This window comes from Octopus sinensis, linkage group LG23 (assembly GCF_006345805.1).
Source record: "Octopus sinensis linkage group LG23, ASM634580v1, whole genome shotgun sequence".
Lineage (NCBI taxonomy): Eukaryota > Metazoa > Mollusca > Cephalopoda > Octopoda > Octopodidae > Octopus > Octopus sinensis.
This window is the reverse complement of record NC_043019.1, coordinates 12824694-12844693: the sequence shown is the minus strand read 5'-3', so window position 1 is coordinate 12844693 and position 20000 is coordinate 12824694. Positions and strand designations below refer to the sequence as shown.

General features: G+C 42.1%; 1 protein-coding gene across 1 annotated transcript in view; it reads left to right on the top strand.

The window, feature by feature from the left end:
* LOC115223528 (beclin 1-associated autophagy-related key regulator-like) overlaps positions 1-20000 on the top strand; it is a 21699-nt gene that overhangs the window by 1443 nt on the left and 256 nt on the right. The window contains exons 1-9 of the mRNA XM_029794161.2: positions 1-477; positions 6779-6841; positions 8626-8668; positions 10723-10804; positions 12169-12403; positions 14761-14927; positions 15943-16093; positions 17551-17721; positions 19751-20000. The exon at positions 1-477 is cut by the window's left edge and continues 1443 nt beyond it; the exon at positions 19751-20000 is cut by the window's right edge and continues 256 nt beyond it. Of these exons, the coding sequence (XP_029650021.1) occupies positions 83-477; positions 6779-6841; positions 8626-8668; positions 10723-10804; positions 12169-12403; positions 14761-14927; positions 15943-16093; positions 17551-17721; positions 19751-20000 (1557 nt within the window). The 5' untranslated portion in view covers positions 1-82. The remainder of the gene's footprint in view (positions 478-6778; positions 6842-8625; positions 8669-10722; positions 10805-12168; positions 12404-14760; positions 14928-15942; positions 16094-17550; positions 17722-19750) is intronic.

Sequence of the window (20000 nt, the reverse complement as noted above, 5' to 3'; positions counted from 1 at the left end):
CATGACGTAATTAACCGTTTTAAATATACAGATAGATAGATAGATAGACAGACAGACAAAGGGCTGTCTTGTAGACGGCACAATGTCTTTTACTTCTTCTACGTCTGCTACTATCGCTGCTACTACATCTACAAAAGCTGCAACTGTTACGAGTACTTCGGGTAGCAGTAGTGCATTGCACCCGTCTATGGCAGTGGACAGCGTCGCGGTCACCAGCGGTACCAGCACCGCCTCTACAACGGTCATCAGTACTTCGACCACAACATCTACCACTACCACTACCACCACGAGCAACACGGCCACCACCAGCCTGGAGAGTTCGTTCGAGCTGTCCGGGGGAGCGGTCCGCGTGGCCGTGGAAAGGTGTCCAGTTTGTACGACCACCCGTCGACCTTTCTATTGTGCCAGCTGTGTGAATACGGGACAGTTCAACTACTCGAACTATGTACACCAACATAAACAATCTGACCAGGAGAGGTAAGGCCATTGTGCTTTTCTGTTTTTTAATTGCAGCCCTTTGTATTATGTATGTGTAATTCTACATGTATATATGTATATATTTGTGTGTATATATTTTCTCTTTTACTCTTTTACTTGTTTCAGTAATTTGACTGCGGCCATGCTGGAGCACCGCCTTTAGTCGAGCAAATCGACCCCCCCAGGACTTATTCTCTGTAAGCCCAGTACTTATTCTATCGGTTTCTTTTGCCGAACCGCTAAGTGATGGGGACGTAAACACACCAGCATCGGTTGTCAAGCAATGCTAGGGGGACAAACACAGACACACAAACACACATACACACCTGTATATATATATACATATATACGACAGGCTTCTTCCAGTTTCCGTCTACCAAATCCACTCACAAGGCATTGGTCGGCCCGGGGCTATAGCAGAAGACACTTGCCCAAGATGCCACGCAGTGGGACTGAACCCGGAACCATGTGGTTGGTTAGCAAGCTACTTACCACACAGCCACTCCTGCGTATAAAAAAAAAATGTGTGTGGGGGTGGGGGGTGCAGACTTGGCTCTGTGGTAAGAAGCTTACTTCCCTACCACATAGTTCCAGGTTCAATCACTCTGCATGGTACCTTGGGCCGACCAAAAAACTTATGAGTGGATTTGGTTAGCAGAAACTGAAAGAAGCCCACCATATGTGTATATATATATTACTCTCTCTTTTACTTGTTTCAGTCATTTGACTGCGGCCATGCTGGAGCACCTCCTTTAGTCGAAGAAATCGACCCCAGGACTTATTCTTTGTAAGCCTAGTACTTATTCTATCGGTCTCTTTTGCCGAACCACTAAGTTACGGGGACGTAAACACACCAGCATCGGTTGTCAAGCGATGTTGGGGGGGACAAACACAGACACTCAAGTACACACACACACACATACACATATATATATATACATATATACGACGGGCTTCTTTCCGTCTACCAAATCCACTCACAAGGCTTTGGTTGGCCTGAGGCTATAGTAGAAGACACTTGCCCAAGCTGCCACGCAGTGGGACTGAACCCGGAACCATGTGGTTAAGAAGCAAGCTTCTTAACACACAGCCACTCCTGTATGTATATCATTATCATCATCATCACCATTTAACATCTGTTGTCCATGCTGGCATGGGTTGGATGGTTTGACCAGAGCTGGCAAGCAGCACCAGACTCCAGTCTGATTTGGCTTGGTTTCTACAGCTGGATGCCCTTCCTAACATGCCAACCACTTTACAGAGTGTGCTGGGTGCTTTTACGTGGTGCACACAATACGGACACTTTTATGTGACACCACACGGATGCTTTCACATGATGCTGTACGGGTGCTTTTACATGTATGTATGTGTATCCGCATCTTTGATAAACTGTACTAATAAAGAAGGTGTCCTTTTGTCTGACTTTCAAAGCTAACTTGGATCATGGAATAGTAGGCTTTATATCTTATATGTACACATTATTGGAAACATATACCAACCCTAGGTACTATTTAAGAAGGGTGGTCCCCGTGCGCGCACTCGCGTACTCATGCATCCGCACTAGCTAGTTGTGACTAGTCGATCCTACAACGACTACCTAGCATCATCATCATCGTTTAACGTTCGCTTTCCATGCTAGCATGGGTTGGACGGTTCAACTAGGGTCTGGGAAGCCAGAAGGCTGCATCAGGCCCAGTCTGATCTGGCAGTGTTTCTACAGCTGGATGCCCTTCCTAACGCCAACCACTCTGTGAATGTAGTGGGTGCTTCTTATGTGCCACCGACACAGGTGCCAGACGAGGCTGGCGAACGGCAACGCTCGGATGGTGTTTTTTATGTGCCACCGACACAGGTGCCAGACGAGGCTGGCGAACGGCAACGCTCGGATGGTGTTTTTTATGTGCCACCGACACAGGTGCCAGACGAGGCTGGCGAACGGCCACGCTCGGATGGTGTTTTTCATGTGCCACCGACACAGTGCCAGACGAGGCTGGCAAACGGCCACGCTCAGATGGATAGCGAAGTAAATAAAACAAAAAGTAAATAATTTTTTTAAAACAAAGTAAATAAAACACAAAAACACAAAGTAAGAATCGACTAGTCATGACTAGCTAGCACGGATGCGCGAGTGCGCGCACTGGGACCACTCTTCTTAAATAGTACCCCAACCCTATAACATGGAACACAACTGAAGATGTGTAGCATAGTGGTTGGGGTGTTAGCCTTACAACCATGAAGTTATGAGATCAATTCTTAGACTGGGCAATATGTTGTGTCCTTGACCAAGGTACTTCAATTCATGTTACTCCAGTCTCATTGGTTAAAATGAGTATCAACCAAATGCTGGTACAGTCCTCTCTCAGCCCACCCAAATGAAAACTGGGTGGGTTGAGATGATGTTTAAATCTGCACGTAAAAAGCACCATCCGAATCGTGGCCGAAGCCAGTGCCGCCTCGACTGGCTTCCGTGCAGGTGGCACATAAAATGCACCAATCCGGCCGTGGCTGATGCCAGCCTCGCCTGGCACCAGTGCAGGTGGCACGTAAAAAGCACCCACTACATTCATGGAGTGGTTGGCGTTAGGAAGGGCACCCAGCTGTAGAAACATTGCCAGATAAGACCGGAGCCTGGTGCAGCCTTCTGGCTTCCCAGATCCCCGGTCGAACCGTCCAACCCATGCTAGCATGGAGAACGGACGCTAAACGATGATGATGATGATGATGATGACTACACAAGCACCTAAAACAATTAGTGAAAGCATGGTACCATGTCCTACGTGCTTATGAGTAGCAGCTGTTTAGAAAAATGGACGATAAACTGTAAACGAGGGAATAGGTTGCATGAATTTACTTACTTACACCTGTGGTGACATTCACCCCAGGTGGGTTGAACCAGCTCTGACCAGTGAGTTCACCACATCCCTCACGGATGCTGACTACATCCAACACACAAATGCCATACTGGGAGTAGCAAGTGCTTTGGATAGATAGTGTGGATGCTGTAGCTATGGTTATCATTCGGTGTTGAGGTGCGGAGTTCATGTGTCGTCCCTAGTCACATGCATACACACTTTGGAACAGGGTGACCTCTAGCAGCTCATCTTGTCGTTTCTCATCAACTGTTGCAGAGGATTCACTGACCAAATTACTGATGGTTATTGGAGCAAACGCAGCTTGGGTTTGAAGGGAGTTCTAGAGACATTCTTAACCCTTTAGAATTCAGATTATTCTGTCAAATGTAATGCTTATTTATTCACAAATGAAGTGAGTTCATGGCTCGCAGGACGGCCTGCTGTGCTAACCTTGGATCATAGAGTGACCCGCTGTTCTTGAGGAGACCTATTGAGTCAAGTATGTCAACAGCAAAATCAAAATCAAATGGAAAATGTAGTTGAGATACTCGTGCCGGTGACACGTTAAAAGCACTGTCCGAACGTGGCTGATGCCAGTGCCGCCTGACTAGCATCCGTGTCGGTGACATGTAAAAAGCACTAACCGAATGTGGCCGTTGAAACTTTGAGATATCATCATCGTTTATGTCCGTTTTCTGTGCCAGCACAGGTTGGAAGGTTCGACCGGGGTCTGGGAAGCCAGGAGGCTGCGCCAGGCTCCAGTCTGATCTGGCAGTGTTTCTACAGCTGGATGCCCTTTCTAACGCCAACCACTCTGTGAGTGTAGTGGGTGCCTTTTTATGTGCCACCAGCACAGGTGCCAGGGGAGGTTGGCAGCGGCCACGATCAGTTGCTGCTTTTTACCTGTCACCAGCACAGGTATCCAACTACAATTTCCATTTGATATTTATTTTGATGTTGATGTACTTGACTCAATAGGTCTCCTCATATATATATATATATATATATATATATATATCATCATCATCATCATCATCATTTAGCGTCCGCTTTCCATGCTAGCATGGGTTGGACGGGTCAACTGGGGTCTGTGAAGCTGGAAGGCTTCGTCAGGCCCAGTCAGATCTGGCAGTGTTTCTACGGCTGGATGCCCTTCCTAACGCCAACCACTCCGCGAGTGTATATATATATATATATATATATATATTATATATATAGGTGGAAGATTCTCAAAAATCTTCTTCCAAACTTTGGCATTCAAGACAAAAACAAGAGGAATTAGAGGGTATTTCTAGAGCTCAACTCTCATCATCAAACCCTCCCTTTAGAAGCCTACACAGAAATATTTAGATGCCTGTAATTAATAAAACCTCCTTCCCAAAAATTTCAAATTTCACCTAAATTTCCTTGAGACATTTAAAAAGTAAATCTATACATTTCTCTTTAACATATTAGATCAGTCATCTGCAAAGGCTACAATATATATATACGATGGGCTTCTTTCAGTTTCCGTCTACCAAATCCACTCACAAGGCTTTGGTCGGCTCAAGGCTATAGTAGAAGACATTTGCCCAAGGTGCCATGTAGTGGGACTGAACCCAGAACCATGTGGTTGGTAAGCAAGCTACTTACCACACAGTCACTCCTATGCCTACTTTTCAAAATTCAGCAACACACCTGAACTAAAAATATAACTAAAAGTATAGGTAAAAAAAACTATATTCAGGTTACACTGCTGCGGCACATCTAGCATCATCTCATGGCGTACTTGTTGCGGAGCACTGGTCTATTGGTGTGAGATATCAAGTAGGTTATGGTTGAGATACAAAGAGGTCAGATAAATGTAAGAGGAAGAGGTTGGATAATGGTACCAACAGCTAGATGAAAGCAGCAGAGAACAGAAGCCATGGGAGGAGATTCTGTTGCTCACGACTCATGGCCTGTCATATAGACAGTCATTGCTGAGTATTAACAGGCAGCATATAATGCGTCAGAAAAAGAAAACGGATGTAGAGGGTTTGTTGGACACAGTGTGAGACGACTGTTGTTATCGCTAGGCCTAACTCATCGTAAAGTCAATACCACCATGACCGATATCCAATCTACAGTGGAGAAGGCTAGCCACTGGATTTGGTTAAAAAGAGACGATGAACTGATGGCTAGAAGGATATTGAGCTTTATTTGATAACCAGTTGATCTAGCAAGCGGGGGGCCTCATATCAGTGAGGGGGGCCGGTGCGCATTGATGCCGTCGAGAGGTAGGCCCCGAAACGGCGCGCATTCTTTCCTGATGACCACATACACTTGCTGGCTTCTGGTATGCAGAGTTTTTGACTGGTAGCACTTGCATGTGCAAGTTGTTTGCAAGACACCAGGTTTTTAAAAAAATTTTGGGACCGATTCATTTAACTAAGAAAAATTCTTCATGGCAGTACCCCAGCATGGCCACTTGTCTACTAAGTGAAACTAGTAAAGTATAGAACAGAAAGACAACAGGGTAATGCTGTTTGAAAGTGAACCAAGAAATAGACAAAAGATTATAGTATGAGATTGCACCTTGGAAATTCCCATCTGTGGCACAAGTCCGGGCAAGGTTGTTTATGGAAGACCAGCAGTGGCCTATGTATACCGGCCTCCGCTCCCCATGCTACAGATGTTATCCAAGGGAAAGGCAAAGGGGCCGATACAGCTTGGCACCAGTGACATTGCAACCCATTTCTACAACTGAATGAACCGGAGCAACGTGAAATAAAGTGTCTTGCTCAAGAACACACAGCCTGGTCCATATATATGTGGACCTGAAACTATGTGGTTAAGAAGTTAATTTCTTACTCTTTTTTACTCTTTTACTTGTTTCAGTCATTTGACTGTGGCCATGCCGGAGCACCGCCTTTAGTCGAGCAAATCGACATCGGGACTTATTCTTTGTAAGCCTAGTACATATTCTATCTTACTCTTTTGCCGAACCGCTAAGTTACGGGGACGTAAACACACCAGCATTGGTTGTCATGCGATGTTGTGGGGACAAACACAGACACACAAACATACACACACACACACACATACACACACACCACACACACACACACACACACACACACACACAACACACACACATATATATATACATATATACGGCGGGCTTCTTTCAGCTTCCGTCTACCAAATCCACTCAAAAGGCTTTGGTTGGCCCGAGGCTATAGTAGATGACACTCGCCCAAGGTGCCACGTAGTGGGACTGAACCCGGAACCATGTGGTTCGTAAGCAAGCTACTTACCACACAGCCACTCCTACGCCTAAATGACTCCTTCTTGACCACAGAGTCATTCGTAACGTTGATGTATTTATATGTTGGTAAAACAATTAGTCGTTAGTTCTGATAATGAAATGAAATGACATGAATTCCTCTCAGATTAATTGTTTTCTCTACTTTATTGTTCACCTATAGATACTGTGATAAACTCGAGAGATGGATAGATAGTAAGGCGAACCGGGAACGATACCTGCAGAGGTAAGTTAAAAAATTTTTCATGCATTCTACAGAAAATAAAGAAATTCTCAAATGCAGGATTACATAATAATAATAATGAAATTAATTGTATACAGTGCTCAGGTGCACCACAACTTGTCAGAAAGTGCATATAAAGTACATGCAGTAATGTAGAAATGTCTGGAAAGCGAACAATGTATGAGTCAGATACATGCTTGTGTGTGTATGGAGGGGAGAAAATCAAGTGTAGTGTTGGCGAATCTCAGGAAGCATGGAAGTTTTGAAGGATGCAGTGCTCCGACAACTAACAACTGATGCCGGCAGTTTGTTCCGTGCTTCAGCAACTCTTAGCGTGAAAAAATGTTTCCTGAAGTCATGGGAGCTGTGCTGTTTTCTTACTTTGTAAATATGTCCATGGGTGTTAGATGGGTGGAGTTTGGAAAGGTGCTCAGAGTTATTGTTTGTATGATGGTTGATAATTTTATGGGTGTCTGCCAAGTCAGCTGCCAGACGTCGGAGTTTCAATGTGTCCATGCCCAGGGAAGTAAGGCATTCAGGATATGGCAAATGCCTGATGGAGGGTATTCTTTTGGGTATTACTGTGAAGACAGTTTATAAAATTGGGTAAATACAATGTAGGGGACAGAAAAATATGGCCAGCATAATTCTACAGAGAACTGAAATCTGTATCTCTCAAATTCTGGCTGAGCACTCTGTATCATTAAGCGAAAAGACCCCTAACAACAATAACTGTCTTTTTATAATGCTAAATTGTAATTTTTGGATTGTGAGAACATTTTGTAAAGAAACTTATAAGTGCCATGTGCGTTAGTATTCTACTGTGGAGGCGCAATGGCCCAGTGGTTAGGGCAGCAGATTCGCGGTTGTAGGATCGCGGTTTCGATCCCCAGACCGGGCGTTGTGAGTGTTTATTGAGCGAAAACACCTAAAGCTCTACGAGGCTCCGGCAGGGGATGGTGGTGATTCATGCTGTACTCTTTCACCACAACTTTCTCTGTACCTGTATTTCAAAGGGCCAGCCTTGTCACTCTCTGTGTCACGCTGGGTCCTTGGTTGCCCTTAATGGAGTCCCCTCTGTTGTAACCTGCAACCTTTTGAATCCTGTCTTTGGACTGATTATTACCTGGGGACACCTTTGTCCCTCTTGTCTTGGAGGCTTGTCCTAGGGTTCTGTACTGTATCCTTTGTCTCTTGACTAAGCCAGTCTCTCTCTCTCTTTCACCTTCCCTCCTCTTCTCTTCCTTTCTCTTTCTTCCCCTCTCACTCCTTCTCTGTCTCTTTCATTTTCTTCCTCCCTTTTTCTCTCCCTCTCCATCACTCTCTCTCTCTCTCTCTCTCTTTCACCTTCCCTCCTCTTCTCTTCCTTTCTCTTTCTTCCCCTCTCACTCCTTCTCTGTCTCTTTCATTTTCTTCCTCCCTTTTTCTCTCCCTCTCCATCACTCTCTCTCTCTCTCTCTCTCTCTCTCTCTCTCTCTCTCTTTCACCTTCCCTCCTCTTCTCTTCCTTTCTCTTTCTTCCCCTCTCACTCCTTCTCTGTCTCTTTCATTTTCTCCCTACTTCTCTCTCGTTCCCATTCTCTCTTTGCTGCCCTCTCTCACTTCCCTCCCTTTCTCATTTTCTCTCTCTTCTCTATCACTCTCTCTTCCTCCTCCACCCCTCTCACCCTATCTTCCTCCTTGCTTTCTCACTTCTTTGCACTTACATTATTTATATTCTTTGATTCTCTTTGCCTTATTATTGGACTCACATTTTTTAATTTTATTTTCGTCCGATTCTCCCTTCAGTATAAAACCTGGACTCGAGAACAAGTATACAGCAGAAAAAAAGGTGAGGCAACCTAAATTCTCTTATTTCTTTCTCATTATCATCATCACAATTACAACCACCACTACCACTGCCAACTTCAACATTGTCACCACCACCACCACCACCATACCATTGTCGTTGTCATCATCATCATCATCACTACCATCACCCTCCATATCATCAGCATTACCTTATTGTTTGTTTGTTCCTTCTCGAGCCACGCCTGGCTCATAAGGGCCGGTTTCCTGGTTTCCTTGGCGTATAGGTTCCCCAGTTCCCCACCTGGACAGGACGCCGGTCCGTCGCAGGTGAGCTGCAAGATGCAGGAGGAAAGAGTGAGAGAAAGTTGTGGCAAAAGAGTCAGCAGAAGTTCGCCATTACCTTCTGCTGGAGCCACATGGAGCTTAGGTGTTTCGCTCATAAACACACACATCACCCGGTCTGAGATTCGGATCCGCGATCCCTCGACCGTGAGTCCGCTGCTCCAACCACTAGGCCATGTGCCTCCACACAGCATTACCTTATATCAGCATCTCAGTAAAGGGGGAGCCTCTATGGTTGCCTGACCTACTGAAAATAGCAGCCAGACATTCTTCAAACCACACTCCTTATGTCTTAAGAAATGGACGGACTTGTTGGACGATATAGCCTTGGTTTTACAATGTCTGGGAAAAATATAGTTTGGTTACAGCTGCAATATTTTTTTATTATAATCAAATAGATTAAGCTAACTTGTAATCATTGGTCCACTTAATTACAGCTGACCTGATGTTAATCAATAACAACAACGGAGGACACATTAGATTAGTGTAGTCCTAGATACACCATGTCCTTATAAAAAATATAATGGTTGTGATTAGAACACTGCTTATTTGATGCTTTGGGTTTTGTAGTTGTAGATTGGTTTATTACTCAGTGTGAACTTTGAGGCTGATGCCATAAATATTGAGAAGACATTGGATTACCATGATCCTAGGTACATCATCATCATCACCATCACCATCATCTTTTAATGTCTGCTTTCCATGCAGGCATGGGTTGGATAATTAGAGATTATTCTTTGTGGCTAATGGCATGAGTCCTGATTGGAAGAAGAAGAAGACAGCAGTGGTGTGTGTGTGTGTGTGTGTACTTCAATATACTAAAACACTCAGACCTGTGTGGCTGTATAGTTAAGAAGTCTGCTTCCCAATCATATGGTTTCAGGTTCAGTCCCTCTGTGTGGCAACTCGTGAAAGTGTCTTTTACTGTAGCTTTGGTCAGCCTAGGGTGACTGAAGCCTTGTGAGTGGATATTGTAGGCAGAAATAGTAGAAGTGTGTTTGTGTGTGTGTTGGTGTCTTGACATCACATGTTAGTTCATCATCATCATCATCATTTAGCGTCCGCTTTCCATGCTAGCATGGGTTGGACGGTTCAACTGGGGTCTGGGAAGCCAGAAGGCTGCACCAGGCTCCAGTCAGATCTGGCAATGTTTCAACGGCTGGATGCCCTTCCTAACATCAACCACTCCGTGAGTGTAGTGGGTGCTTTTTACATACCACTGGCACAGGTGCCAGACAGGGCTGGCGAACGGCCACGATCGGATGGTGCTTTTTATGTGCCACCGGCACGAAGGCCAGGCGAGGCTGGCAACGGCCACAATCGGATGGTGCTTTTTACGTGCCACCGGCACGAGGGCCAGGTGAAGCTGGCAAAGGCCACGTTCGGAATATTTCGCTTACGTGCCGAACGTTGTAAATGAATATCACTGCCATGTAAAGTCTGTCCTGCTTTATCGATCTTCCATAAAAATCCATGGGGAAATATTACCTTGCTTGGAAACTAATGAGGGTTAGTGACAGGAAAGGCATCTAACTATAGGAAATCAGTTTTAACTAATTCCATCTGACTCCTACAACCATGGGAAAGTGGACTCTTAAAAGCAATGATGAAATGACGTAGTAGTAGTAGTAGTAGTAGTAGTAAGGAGGGTGTGATATGAAGCTGATCTGCTATTTCTAGTAGACTAAGTGGCCTTCTTGCTGGCTCAATCAGTCTGATATAACTAATGTGTTTATTGAAATTTATTTCTAGAAATGGGAGTTGGAAAACTTAAAGGAAAAAATCCGGCTTTTGAAACTCATTTTGGCAGCTGAGAAAGAATCATTGCAGAAAGGTCAGTATTTATTATTATTATTATTATTATTATAATTATTATCATCATCATCATCATCATCATTATTATCATTATTATTATCATTATTATTATTATTATTATTATTATTATTATTATTATTGAGTGAGAGAGCAGTGCATGCCATCAAAGTGACACTGGGGTAAAATATACGAAGCCCAGTATACCCATCATGACTACCCGTCTGATAAGGGTACACCAGGCACATGCATCACAACCATATGTGCGTGACATGGTGATCTCATATCAAGGTAAATAGCACATGACCTTGCAGGTGGGGTCCAGTTAGAATTTTCTTCTGGTCGAGTAGTCCATCCTGCTCAAAAGGTCCCTGAATAAGGGTTGTTTAAGGATGTTGAAAAAACCACCCATGTTTCCAGAGGTAAATTATTCAAACCCCAAAGAATCCCTCTCAACACATGACTATGATGCTCCCCCACTACTTCTGCTCGTGATCAGAGATGCACACATCGTCAGCCACTAAGGGACATGGTCAACTGGTTAAGGTCAAACTACTGACAAGCAAATCTGTGGTATTGAGCAGAATATTTGCTGTAGCCCATCTTTTATACCAAGACAAAACAATTTACATGATAACACAGAAACTGGAAGAAGCTCGTCATATATATATATGTGTGTGTGTGTGTGTATATATGTATATATATATGTGTATGTGTGTGTATATGTTTGCCCCCCCAACGTCACTTGACGACCGTTGGTGGTGTGTTTACGTCCCCGTAACTTAGCGGTTTGGCAAAAGAGACCGATAGAATATGTACTAGGCTTACAAAGAATAAGTCCTGGGGTCGATTTGCTCGACTAAAAGCAGTGCTCCAGCATGGCCATAGTCAAATGACTGAAACGAGTAAAGAGAGATATAATAATAATAATGATAATGAAATTATTGTATACAGTGCTCAGGTGCACCACAACTTCTCAAAAGTGCATATAAAGCATATGCAGTAATGTACAAATGTCTGAGAAGTGAACAGTGTATGAGTTAGATACATGCTTGTGTGTTTATGGAGGGGAGAAAACCAGGTGTAGTGTTGGCGAATCTCAGGAAACATGGAAGTTTTGAAGGATGCAGTGCTCCGACAACTAACAACTGATGCCGGCAGTTTGTTCCATGCTTCAGCGTGTGTATGGAGGGGAGAAAACCAGGTGTAGTGTTGGCGAATCTCTCAGGAAGCATGGAAATTTTGAAGGATGCAGTGCTCCGACAACTAACAACTGATGCTGGCAGTTTATATACCCTAAAAAATGTTTGCTCACACATGCACACACTATATTTTCATTGGTTATTGAATTTTGCTAATCTCTTTCCCTTTCTCTCTTCTTAATAGATAAGGAGAAGCTTGCCGAAGACAAAAGACTGAATCGGATGCGCACAGAACGGGCCAAAGTGCACCGCGACAAGAAATTGCGCATCGTGAAGCTCTGTGATAACATTAAGAACAAGATTAAAGAACAAAATGTGATATTAAAGAAAGATGTAGAAAAACTGGTGAAAGAGAGACGTTCACAAGCTAATATTTTAGTTCAGTACATTTTCCCTATTTCTGAAATCAAACCAAACAGGTGAGTTCGTTATTCTCTTTTCTCTTTCTCTTCTCTTTACTCTTTTACCTGTTTCAGTCATTTGATTGTGGCCATGCTGGAGCACCGCCTTTAGTCGAGCAAATCGACCCCCGGGACTTATTCTTTTTGTAAGCCCAGTACTTATTCTATCGGTCTCTTTTGCCGAACCGCTAAGTGAAGGGGACGTAAACACACCAGCATCGGTTGTCAAGCAATGCTAGGGAGACAAACACAGACACACACACACACACACACACACACACACACACACACATATATATATATGAAAGGCTTCTTTCAGTTTCCGTCTACCAAATCCACTCACAAGGCATTAGTCGGCCCCGGGGCTATAGCAGAAGACACTTGCCCAAGGTGCCACGCAGTGGGACTGAACCCGGAACCATGTGGTTGGTTAGCAAGCTACTTACCACACAGCCACTCCTGCACCTATTACGTTAGTTTTTTTTAAAAAAACAAGGCTTTGTCAATTAGATTGACTGCAAAGCATCAGGGCTAATCTTCTTACAGTTCTGCTAATCTACTACTCTGGATTAATACTTTTTTTTTTTAACTCTAAGAGGATGAAAGGCAAAGTTGACTTCAGCAGGATTTGAACTCAGAGCAAAGAAACTCAGAAAACACACTGTGAAACCATTTGTGCGATGTTTTAAACTGGCCGTATCTGGCCCAAATACTCATTTTATGTTCAAACTGGCTAAATCCAGTCTCTCATACCTTCTTGACTATCTTATTCTTAAAATAAACAATCACATCATCAAAATCTTGAAACTACGAGAAAAATCATCATTATAATCATCATTGTTTAACGTCTGTTTTCCATGCTAGCATGGGTTGGACGGTCTGACCGGGGTCTGGGAAGCCAGAAGGCTGCACCAGGCTCCTGTCTGATCTGGCAGTGTTTCTACAGCTGGATACCCTTCCTAACGCCAACCACTCAGTGAGTGTAGTGGGTGCTTTTACATGTCACCGGCACAAGGGCCATTCAAGCAGTACTGGCATTGACCACACTCAAAGGTGCTTCTTACGTGCCACCTGCACAGGAGAATGTCTGGTGACACTGGCAATGACCACACTTGAATGATGTTCTTTACGTGCCACCAACACAGGAGCCAATCAGGTGATGTTGGCAACGATCATGCTCAAATGGTGCTTTTTACATGCTACTGGCACAGGACCCAGTCAGTGGCCCTGGCAACGCTCACACTCAAATGGTGCGTATATATATGTATGTATATATTATATATATATATATATATATATATATCTCTTTTCAAGCCTAGTCAGGCTCATGGGCTCAGTTTCCCGGTTTCTGTGGCGTATGTGTTCTCCCCAGCTGGAAGGGACGCCAGTCCATTGCAGTGTTACTCAAGAAACAGGAAGAGAGAGTGAGAGAAAGTCGTGGCGAAAGAGTACAACAGGGGTCGCCACCACCCCCTGCCAGAGCCTCATGGAGCTTTTAGGTGTTTTCGCTCAATAAACACACACAATGCCCAGTCTGGGAATCGAAACCGCTATCCTCCCACCGTCAGTTCGCTGCCCTAACCACTGTGCATCCATATACATATATCAGGCCGCCATGATAGATCGTTAGCTACTACATACATTTTTTCTCTCCTTGTTTTTTTCTGTGTATCTTTCTGTCGAAGAGCGTAGGCTCGAAACATAAAAGACTTTTTCTATTTCTATTCCTGAGTGCTATACTAATACATTTTGTTTGTACTCCACCTGCTTTCGTCTTTTGTTTATTTTTGTAAACTTTTTCGTTACATATATATATATATATTTACACACATTTACACACACACACACTAACAACCATGTCGCTTGAGATACACCAGCAAATTATATATTATATATATATATATATATATCTTTATATATAAAAGAAAGGTTGTGTGTCTGTCTACTCTGATTTAGATTCCTAACTACTCCCACATTTTGCGGTGCAGTTTAACCAAAACCGGGTATCTTATAGTCGTGATTCATATCAAGCCCTTCTGGGTATTAGCGTGCGTCTACGATTTTAAAAATAATTTACCATCATTTTTTTCCATGTTAATGCATAATTTTTTAAATATAAGGGAAGTAACTCTCTAAAAATGTCTACGATGAGTCAACGATTTAAAAAAAAATTACCATAATTTTTTTTCCATTTTTTATGCATTTTTTGGCTATAACTCTCTAAAAATGCTTTATAGTTATTTCCCTTACAAACCCGAGCAACGCCGGGCGATACTGCTAGTATATATATAAAATGAAGATTTATCATATGTTTTTCTTTCTTTTTTTGTTTTGTTTTTCTTTTTCTTCAATCTCTCTTTCTGGTCTGTCTTCAGTGATTCTGCAATGGAACTAAGTACAGAGAGTGCCTTAAAAGATGCTTGCCAGACTGCTTACATGAAGGGGTTTTGGGTTTACGGTGACAAAACTGGGGACAATCAATACCAGATTGTGAGCCCCACTTTACCGGCGAATGGCGACTTCTCAATATACCACATGGCTGGTAAGGAACCCTCTCTTTCTCTCTCTCTCTTCCTGTGTGTGTGTGTGTGTGTGTATATATATATATACACACACACATATATATATATATGTATATATATATATATATATACACACACATATATAAATAATAATAGTAGGGAATATAATTCCAAACTTACAGGGAAAAATTCAATTTAGCAATTCTAAATCAAATTTCACAATATGTAATCGTTTAATGTCTGCTTTCCATGCTAGCATGGGTATGCATAATATAATTAAGAGAAACAACCTCTATTAAGCAATCCAAAATTACCTACAACATATAGAAAAAAATTTTAAATATACTATAATAAATGTTATTAAAAAAAAATCACTAAATTAAATAAATATTAGATTGACTATGTGTGGATTGCTTAATAGAGGCTATTTCTCTTAATTATATACATATACATATACATATATATATATATATATATATATATATATATATATATATATATATACATATGTCAGCATGGAGAATGGACGTTAAACGATGATGATGATGATATATATATATATATATATATATATCGGAGTAAATACATAAATGTGAAAAAAGGTGGATAAAAAGAGTACTCAAATACCAGGGGTAGAGTACTATGCTTTATTTAAAAGCAGTAGAAATTCAATAAAAACTGTTACTCGGAGTTTCACGTTCCCATTCGTCCCGTTCATGTTCCTGTCTGACGAACGGGAACGTGAAACTCTGATTAACAGGTTTTGTTGAATTTCTGCTGCTTTTAAATAAAGTATATATATATATATATATATATACATGTATATATAGCAAAACAGGAAGTTGAAAATTTTTTGGTATTATTTATCCACCATGTTAACGAATTTACAAAAAAAAAGAAGTGAAACAGAACCAGTGTGTGTGTGATTATTAGCATAATGTCCATCCTGAAATACAACAAAATACTTTTATCTATTTATTTATTTTACTTATTTACTTACTTTTTTTTATACTTTGTGTTTTAATCTCCGACCAGTTGAGGCTAAGTCCGAAGTTATACCTGACACAGAACCTAGTCACTGCAACCCAGCACACACCATCAGTGCTGCCCTCTGTTACACCACACAGCTGGTCAGTGTCCTTAGTTACATACTGGACGTCACGCTACCACGGCGACAGTCTTACATGTAAGTATTTCCTTTACTATGTTGATGATGATGATGATGATAGCGACAGATTTTGACAGGATGGCTGCTACTGCTGTGGATTCTGGCGCTCCATCAGTTATTATAATGATGAGGTTCCTAGTTGATCCGATCACCAGAACAGACTGCTGGTGAAATTAACATTCAAGTGACTGAGCGCTCCACAGACTCGCGTACCCTTAACCCTTTCGTTACTGTATTTATTTTTAGTTGTTCTATGTTTCTTTCAATTATTTTAAATATAACAAAAAATTTAGCAACATAACTTTGTTATCATTCAGCTATTGTTAGGAACTAAATTGTGACTAAGGTTTGGTGGAAGATTTTAATTCAAAGCTTATGGAAACAAGACATTTGTACTACAGAGCCAGAGCCGTTTCAGCCGGGTTGGTATTGAAAGGGTTAAAAATATCATGGTGACTTTAACCCTTTTGTTACCATATTTCTGTTAAGATGTTCTGTGTTTCTTTCAATTAATTTTAAATGTAACAAAGAATTTAGTAAAATAAGTTAGTTATCATTAAGCTGGTATTAGGAACATAAATTGTGACTAAGGTTTGGTGGAAGATTTTAATTCAAAACTTATGAAAACAAGACATTTGTACTACAGAACCAGAGCCGGTTTCAGCCGGGTTGGTATTGAAAGGGTTAAAAATACCATGGTGACTTTAACCCTTTTGTTACCTTATTTCTGTGGAGATGCTCGATGTTTTTTTTTTTTTTTCAGTCATTAAGCTAGTGTTAGGGACATAAATTGTGACTAAGGTTTTGGTGGAAGATTTTAATTCAAAACTTATGAAAACAAGACATTTGTACTACAGAGCCAGGGCCTGTTTCAGCTGGGTTGGTAACAAAAGGGTTAATGTAGTTCTTAGGGAGATTCAGTGGGACCCAGGATGTAACAAGGCTGGCCCCTTTGGATTACAGGTACAATTCATTTTTGTCAGGTGAGTGCCCTGGAGCAACATGAAATAAAGTGTCTTGCTCAAGGACACACTGCATCACTAGGAACTGAACTCATGGCTTTACAATCGTGAGCCAAATACCCTAACCACTAAGCCATGTGTCACAGCTATTGATGTTGCATGGACAATAAATCATCTCTGATTGTGTAGGTGTGTGATCAAAGATGTTCCAACCATGGCCATCACAACTTTTTAGGAGTATATTAGATTACATTATCCAGTGTGTTGTTTCTTTTCGCAAGTCAGCAGAGTGTGATTTGAGGGTCATCAAGCTGCTATTTCAAACTGACCCATGCAACCACGCAAAGGACCCTTACTACTGTAGATGCAGCTATTGCTACTATTCTTGTTATTGTTGCTGTCATTGTTGTTGTTAGTGTTTTTGTTGCTGTTCAGGTAACAGTGCGCACCACTAACACTACTTTTCACAGAAGATTTATTTTCTCAATTGTTTGTCTGTGCGTCCCGTTTCAGTGACTTCTGCCGTGGGGACATGTCCAAAAAACAGTTCAACAGTGCTGTGGGGAGATTGAATCAGAATATTGTCCATTTGTGTCAATCCCAGGGGGTGCCATCTGAAGAAATCACCCCCATGCTACACCTCCAGAATATTTTGCTTTTGCTAAGTTCACCTCGGCTTGGAAGGTGAGTGTCACTCTTTCTTTGTCTCTTTTATCCTTTTTATTTATTGAACTAATTAATTTTTGGAACAGTTGATCTTGAAGCACATAAATCTATAAATAATAAGGTTCACTGAAAGTGTAGCTGCTAGAATAAGAATAGCCTGGGCAAAGTTCAGGGAGCTCTTAAAAATATTTTTGTTGTTTTTGTCAAATCTCAGAAAATAATTAAAAATTCACATCTTTTGTCAAATTATTTTGTTATATTTGTCTATCTATCCAACTGTAAACATTTTAAATATTTCACTAACTTTTTGCTATAACTTGGCAAAAGGGTACATTCTGCGGGTGACAAAGAGCCTCTTGCTCAGAGTAAAAGGTAGACTGTATGACGCATGTGTACAAACAGCCATGCTACATGACAGTGAAACATGGGCCGTGAGTGCTGAGGACATGTGTAAGCTCGCAAGGAATGAAGCCAGTATGCTCGGATGGATGTGTAATGTCAGTGTGCATACTCGACAGAGTGTAAGTACCTTGAGAAAAAAGTTGGACCTAAGAAGCATCAGATGTGGTGTGCAAGAGAGACGACTACGCTGGTATGATCATGTGGTGAGAATGGATGAGGATAGCTGTGTGAAAAAGTGCCATACCCAGTGGTTGAGGGAACCTGTAGAAAAAGTAGACCCAGGAAGACCTGGGATGAGGTGGGAAAGCACGACCATCGAGCATTAGGCCTCACCGAGGCAATGACTAATGACTTAGACCTTTGGAAATATGCAGTGCATTAGAAGACCTGGCAAGCCAAGTGAGATCATAACCTGTGGCCTATGCCAGGGGCATAACCAGCCCACTTATGCATACCTTTCCTTCAGTGGACTCTAAACTCTGCTTCCGAAGATCTGTTGAGGCAATTGAAATCGAAGTGAAATTTGATGACTGGCTTCCATGCTAGTGGAGCGCTAAGAGCACCATCCGAATGTGATCGTTGCCAGAGCAGCTGACTGGCTTCCATGCCAGTGGCACATAAAAAGCACCATTTGAGTGTGATTGTTACCAGCGTCGCATTACTGGCACTTGTGCCGGTGGCACGTGAAAAAACATTCGGGTGAGGTTGTTGCCAATGCCGCTGGACTGGCTCCTGTGCAGGTTTCACGTAAAAAACACCTGTTGAGCATGGCCATTGCCAGTACCACCTGACTGGCCCTCATGCTGGTGGCATGTAAAAGCACCCACTGCACTCTCGGAGTAGTTGGCATTAGGAAGGGCATCCAGCTGTAGAAACTCTGCCAGATCAGATTGGAGCCTGGCGCAGCCATCTGGTTAGCCAGTCCTCAGTCAAATCGTCCAACCCATGCCAGCAGGGAAAGCGGATGTTAAACGATGATGATGATGAATAGCATACACATTGGGTTATACATTGGGAAAATATTGAGCTGAAAAACTCTTTTGTATAGAAGTTGGTTATCTGTGAGACCTAAATTACATCTCTTTTTGCCAACTTTTTCTGTACAGAAGGATTTTTCGACACAATATTTACATGCTGTTATATATATATAGCTTTATTTGCTTCAAGATCCACTGTTCCAAAATGAATTATTTCATCAATAGAAATATTAAAATTACTAAGTCTCTCTAAAGGAGATTACGGCAGTGTTACTGGATATTAATAGTTATCGCCATACTAATATGGCAGTCTAAATATAAGACTAAAGCTGTCGCTGATTAGCTCCAAGAGGCCACTGCCTCTAGCTAGCTATATGACACACGAACCTGCGTCCATTACAACCTTCGAACAGGGGAGGTCAGCCGCTTCACCTTGCTAGTCAGACATCTGCAGACATGTTTCAGGGTTGTTGCCCTTTATCAATGCAGCGTAGTATGGCGATAACTATGAATTATTTCATGTTCTCTCAAATGTTTATAAAATTCTTATGGCTTCAGCAATTTTATTTTTTATTTCATTCTAGTCTCTTGTTTTTGTCGCCACCTACATTCGTTTTATCTTTTTTTTTTTTTTTTTTTCCATATTCACGTTCTTCGAATAATCCTAGTGAGAGCCCGTTCGAAGCTCAGGCCGATATCATCCAGTCTATTGAGAAGATCAGTTTGTCCGACGACAGCGAAGAAGACCGCGATTCCATCGTCGACGAGACGGACTCCAACTTCGACTGGGAACGTGTCTGCTATGAGATACCGGAGGTGGATCGAACGGGTCAAGTGGCTTCCTACATCCCCAACATTGCGACGTCGACACCCATGGAACCACAGACGACGGCGGGAAGCATCATGTCTACTGCTGCT